Raw genomic sequence first — 6000 nt, forward strand, 5'->3', positions numbered from 1 at the left:
TTCTGCCGAAGTGGTGTGAACTGGTCGAATCTCACCACTGCCTGTAGCCCCTAAAAGTCCATTTTGGAGGATTACTTTTGGAATCTCTAAACATTCAGTTTTTGAAGTCTATCTAAAATAAATCATAATATTGTCATTCGTTTTATGTAAAAACTTCCACACTTCTCTAACTGTACACATATATGTACCAGAAAACATATATAGGATATAACATTCAGTCTAATGGAAACTGTCTGCCTGTTTGTATCTGTCTCTTTTGTGTGTGTGTGTGTGTGCGTGTGTGTGTATACAGTAATTTTTTTCTTGAAAGGAATTGAATGTAGGTATAACAATTATAGGAAATATAGTATTATTCCAATTTCTTGCTTGTTGGCTTAGAAACTTAAAAAAGGAAAACTTTAATATCAGAAGAATGTAACACAGGTTATGGAAAGAAAGCTTTCAAAATATAAAAAGATGGCAGACTTCCATTTGTTATGGGTTGTTTGTGCTCTCTTGGTTCCATAGAATAAAAATAACAAATTATTACAATGCTATTTTTTCCAGGATATGCTTTGTTTAACAGTATGAAAAATTTCAATTTATAAGGTAACCTTAATTTGCCAAAAGTAAATAACCATGACGAGAAAAATGGCTAAGGTTTTGTTGTAAATGATTGCCCTATACCAATGTATCCAATTAGTTATTTAAAAAGTCACAGCATTTCATGCACTAAAGTGACATAATGCTAATTTATATGGAATTTCTGAGTAGAGTTCTAAAGAAAAATGATTATTAAGAAGAACTTGTTATCTATGAAAGAGAAATCCTAACAATGTAACTGCTCTCTTTCTGGCCTCTCATTTTGTCCTTAAAGTAAATGAGTCAAAATATATCCTTGGGGTATTTGCTATTCTGTGGAATTCAAAGAACCCATATATTTGGTTAATAGGCTGTGGAAACATTCTATAATCTTCTATCCACCGCACAATATTTTATGTTTGTGGGACTTGAATCCATTTTATTTACTATATAACTGAATCTTTTTACATGACCATTATTTCTAATTTTAAAAATTCTTAACTGTTGCAAATTATGTTATCTTTAGAAAAGATAGTGATGACGTTTATGCACAAATCACAATAAAACAAAACAACAGGCAGTCCAGATGTCTGAAACAATATGCTCTAGAAATATTTATTAATATTAGAAATGTTATAAAATATGTAATGCTGTTATATATAGTTTATATAATTTAATATATGTTTAATCTCTCATTAAATTCATTGAATTGCTTGAGCAACTAATTCAAGACACATGTGTACATGGAATGTTTAATAATTTTTTTATTTAATAGTTTGGGGTCTAGCAAATCCAGGTGTTTGTTAACATCTGTAGATTCTACAAATTCAGGTGTTTCTAAACTAGCTAATATGACTCAGACCAGATCAATGTCAACTTATTTAACTCATCTGAACTAAAGCCAAATTTAAATCTCCCAAATACACCTGCATTAGACAGACTTAATCCACTCCTTTATATAGAATTAAAACAGTACAATATCACTAAGTGCTTTTTCCAAAACACTTTAAGATATGTCTGTACATTCACTAATAAATATTGCTCAGAACATTTTCTTTTCCATTACTTTCCTTTCACCTCAATAACTTCTTATGATTTCAATATGCTCTTTAACAGAATGTATTTCCCCAATTCGCTGAACTTGTGTTCATGAGGTTAATAAGTTAACATTAACAATTGGCATGAGAAAGTATTTTGTAACAAAAATAGGTAACTAAAAAGCTATCAATAACCATTTTGTTATTATGAATATTGTCTCCAAGATTTTTTTTTTAAAAAAGTGTTTCTAAACATTGGAGGTCTGTGGTACTGATCCTATGTTTGATGATTTCTTGGATGTTTCTAATTGGCCACTGCAGGACACAATATATTGGACTAATCAGGAGTTATATTTGATCCAGCCCAAAATACTTTTGTTCTCATGAACTTTGCAACTTTTCTTTTTCATCTGCTTGCCTTTCTTTCACATAAGTTCCTATTTTGCAATTTATGAAAGGAAAGAATGATGGATTAAATCTGTCAGCTGCCCAAAGGTTCTGCATCAACTCCAGTAATGTTAGGTGTTTATAGAAATTCTCAATCATCCAGGATAGGGTTGTCCCAAAGGTGCTTTTTCAAAGGCAATTGGACTTGCTTGGTTTTTTTCTTTGAAAACATTTCGCTTCTCATCCAAGAAGCAAATTGAACTGAAGAAGCTTCTTGGATGAGAAGTGAAACATTTTCAAAGAAAAAAAAACAAGAAAACCCAGTTGCCTTTTAGAAATGCACTTTTAGAAGAGCCAATGTTAGGGTTCCCATGTCTCCTCCAGGGGGGAAAAAAAAACCTGAATCAGCCTTCACATGCTTTTCTTCCTATTTCTTGTTCTCTCTTTACCTGAAATGAAGTTTAGTTCCTTAATTTTGCCGCTCCCATATATCAGTCTTAAAATGAAAAGTATATGAAAGCATTAATCTCTTTTAAGGTTGTCCTCTTAAATTCAAGGTTGTCTTTCTTTCAGAAAGAGCCAACTTCAGCAGTAAAAAGCTCTGTCTTGGCCCTGATGAGCTATGTTACAAATTAATCCCTGTCTCCTCCCTTTCTGTTACTCTGGCAAAGACTCAGGCAAAATCTTGGCCCTTGCACAGGACAAGGAGGGACACACACCATCTGCTTGTTGAAAACTTGGTTTCCATTTACTGAGCTCAAAGTTCACTGTGGAAAGAGTAAGGGAAGAGTTCAAGTCATAGAAAGGAGCCAAGTCAACATCGCTGGGGATGATGGGTATTTTATTCCAATGCATGATGAGGACTTGAGATTGGGGGATATTTGGGGCAGACAGTAAAGCTTTATCTTGCTATTAAATTATGATCGTTTCTCAAATCTCTTGTCTTCTTGAGGACTATGCCACAGTTATAATGGGGGGAGAACAAATACCAGAATAAGTGCAGTACAGTAAATTCTAGCAGTGGGGCCAGGGTTTCCAAACACAACAAGGAAATCCATCCGGTCATCTTTTGCAATGAAGGAAACCCCACAAAGTATGCCATGTCTCCCACTTATACATCTCCAGCCCACAAAGTATCTGCAAACCCTAATGCTTCCTTGATAAAGTTGGCACGAAGCAAAAATTAAGGAAAAAGTCCACAACACAGATTTAATGAAGCAAAAAAAGGGGGAGTGGAAACTCTAGGAATCCTCAAATGGAGACTTAGCTCAAGGGACTACCATTCCAAACCTAGCAATTAGGAAGTAATGAGCGCTTCTGAACATGCACAAAAGGGGGTCCACCACAGTCAGAGGGCCTCCAAGTCAACAGCGTCAGGTAGTTGGCTTGCTTAAAGAAACAAGCACCCAAAATAGCAAGTTTTTGCCCTTTTCGGCTTCCTTAAACCCGGGGAAGTTTGGAAAGCTTTTCCTTTCTCTCTCCTGCAAGCCCCCGCTTGCTTAAATATGCCCTCCCCTCCCCCAGTCTCAGGGCTCGTCAGCGACCCCCAACAGGTTCTTGCTCGGCTGCTTGAAACCTCCTCCCGCGTCGGCCGAGCAATTCCCCCCCCCCTTCTCTCCCCTGGCGGGCTCGGAAGCCTCGAAACTATGTCATCGCCCCAGGACGTGCGCTTGCCTCGGCGTCCAACCGCGGTCTCTCTCTCGTCGGAGCTTTTGCAACCAGCTGTTTTTTGTTTTTTGTTTGCTCCCCCTCTTCCCAATTCCTAGCCGTCCGACTTCGCCACCAAGCTCTCGGCCCGACAGCAAGGAATCGGGGCTGGGTGGGTGGGGGAACGGACGTGACCTGGTCAGCCTACTACCTGCTCTTCGCGCTGCCTGCTTCCCTAAGCTCCGCGCCTGCCTTGCAGGAGATGACAGGGAAGGAGGCGAGAAGGGCGCCCACCGCCTCCCTTTCCCGCGCCTGCCGCAGCACCAGCACTTTGCAGCTTTTGCCCGCCCGCCCGCCCTCCCGTCCGTCAGCCGCGCCGGCTGCAGGGCGAAGCTGGGGACGAGAGCGGGTGGCCTTCCGCCGGAGGAGGTTACCTGTCCTATATTGATGTAGCCGTACTTGCTCGCTATCCGGTTGGCTTCTGGGAGCCCGCCACTTATCCTCACCGCCCAGTGGTTGGTGTACAAGCGAGTCCTGCAGGCGGGCAATAAGAAACCCATCAAGAGAAGGAGCAGGCACAGAAAGTCTCCTCCGCTTCGGACACCTCCGCAGCAGCGGATCATCTTCTCGGCGCTTTAGTTTCCCCCCCACACAAACAAGCAGCTGGGTAGGAGGAGGTGGTGGTGGAAGGATTGGGGGGGGGGGCAGAAAATCTCCGCCGGATTTTCACCCGAAACTTTCTCCTTCTGTACTTCTTCCAAGGCTCTCCGCTCTTCCCCGGGCACTTCTATCAGCTGTGGCGGTGGTGGCTGCAAGACTTCCCAAAAGTTACCCCAAGAAGGAAGCCAGAAAGAGTCCGGAATAGCGCATTGAATCTCCCGAGGCGTTGAAGTGACCGGGGCATGGAAGGAGGCAAATTCTTCCTCCCAGCTGCCCAAACAAACGGCTTCGAGGCGTCGGAAAGTTATGAGTCGGTCTCTTCCCCCACTGCCTCACACTTTCCTCGGCTTCAATCGCTTTCCTTGCGCCATGGAGACTCTGGAAGGAGAAGAGCGGATCCTTTCCTTCTTTCTCGGGGCTTCCCTCTCTCCTCCAAGCTTGATTTCCCCTCTGCCTATCTCTCTCTCTCTTCCCCCCAGCCTCCCGCCCTCCTTGGTCTGCTTTCCTCGCTTGCCCAGAGCAGGAACAGCAGCAGCAGCAGCAGCAGAAGCAGCAGCAGGCAGTGGGAGTCTTGGCAGCCTAAGCGCTTGAGTTCAGTCAGCCTCGGTAACCTCCAGCTCCCCTCCTTTCTCTCTAAGCGGGGAACGCGAGGAGAAATGGCAGCGGCGGCGGCGGCGGCGGCAGCAGCAGCAACAACCGCTCTGCACAGAAGAGATTCCAGCGGTCTCTCCGAGCCTACGTGGTCCTAGCGCTTCCCGATTCCCCTTCTTTGGGGAAGATGTCAGCAAGTCGAAGGGAGAGAAAGAGGGAGGGAAGGTAGCCAATCACTTAATCCAGGGGGTGGGGCTGCCTCGTCCCGAGCAACGACCTAGAGCCGAACCGTTCTGAAGACCATTCGCCTTGGATTCGGAGAGGGAAGCGTCGCCACCATCGTCCTATCAGCTGCAGCATTTAATTTATTTATTAGATTTTTGTCCTGCCTTTATTACTTTATGAGTCACTCAAGAATTCATAATACTCCTTCTTCCTCCTTTCCCTCCCCTAACAACAACTCTGTGAGGTGGATTTGTGTGGACAGGGAGAGATTGGCCCAGCTATCTTTCATGCCTAAATCTGGACTAGAATTTACAGTCTCCTAATTCTAGGCTAGCATGTTAACCACTACACAAAACTGGCTCTAAATCACCTTTATTGTGACTAAGAATCACACAATCCTTTTTAGATGACATATATATTCTCAGTGGTGAACTATATTAGATAGATAGATAGATAGATAGATAGATAGATAGATAGATAGATAGATAGATAGATAGATAGATAGATAGATAGATAGATAGATGCTTAATAGTATCCAGAAGTAGTTCATGCAGTGAACCAACAAATTAACTGCTGCCTCTTATTAATTTTTTTTAAACTCCCAGCTAACAGAATACTAATAAAGAAATATCTTAGGAAAACCAATACCAAAATTAATAAAAGCCACTTGCCTCCTTAAATTATTTCAACTAGAATATATAAAAAAGCTAGATATTGGGGTATCAGAAGGTAGTATGAAACAAGTTATTAATGAATGTAATACCTACCTAGATCACACATCTTGTTTCAAAATGTTTGAAATTGTCTACTCATGCAATCATCGGTCATGTCAGTATTTTTATAATTGGCTTACACATATTTTCTCTTATTTAGATAATATTTTAAAATGCCA

At 41.8% G+C, this 6000-nt stretch overlaps 1 protein-coding gene across 4 annotated transcripts in view; it reads right to left on the minus strand.

The window, feature by feature from the left end:
• PCSK5 (proprotein convertase subtilisin/kexin type 5) overlaps positions 1–5355 on the minus strand; it is a 221874-nt gene extending 216519 nt beyond the window's left edge. Inside the window, exon 1 of one of the 4 annotated variants that reach the window (XM_039361345.1) lies at positions 4067–5355. In XM_039361345.1, the coding sequence (XP_039217279.1) occupies positions 4067–4255 (189 nt within the window). In that variant the 5' untranslated portion in view covers positions 4256–5355. The remainder of the gene's footprint in view (positions 1–4066) is intronic. The other 3 variants (XM_039361354.1, XM_039361370.1, XM_039361380.1) reach the window with 3 other exon arrangements.
• Between the last annotated feature and the right edge of the window lie 645 nt (positions 5356–6000).

This window comes from Crotalus tigris, unplaced genomic scaffold, assembly GCF_016545835.1.
Source record: "Crotalus tigris isolate CLP2741 ecotype Arizona unplaced genomic scaffold, ASM1654583v1 scf7180000017585.4430047, whole genome shotgun sequence".
NCBI lineage: Eukaryota > Metazoa > Chordata > Lepidosauria > Squamata > Viperidae > Crotalus > Crotalus tigris.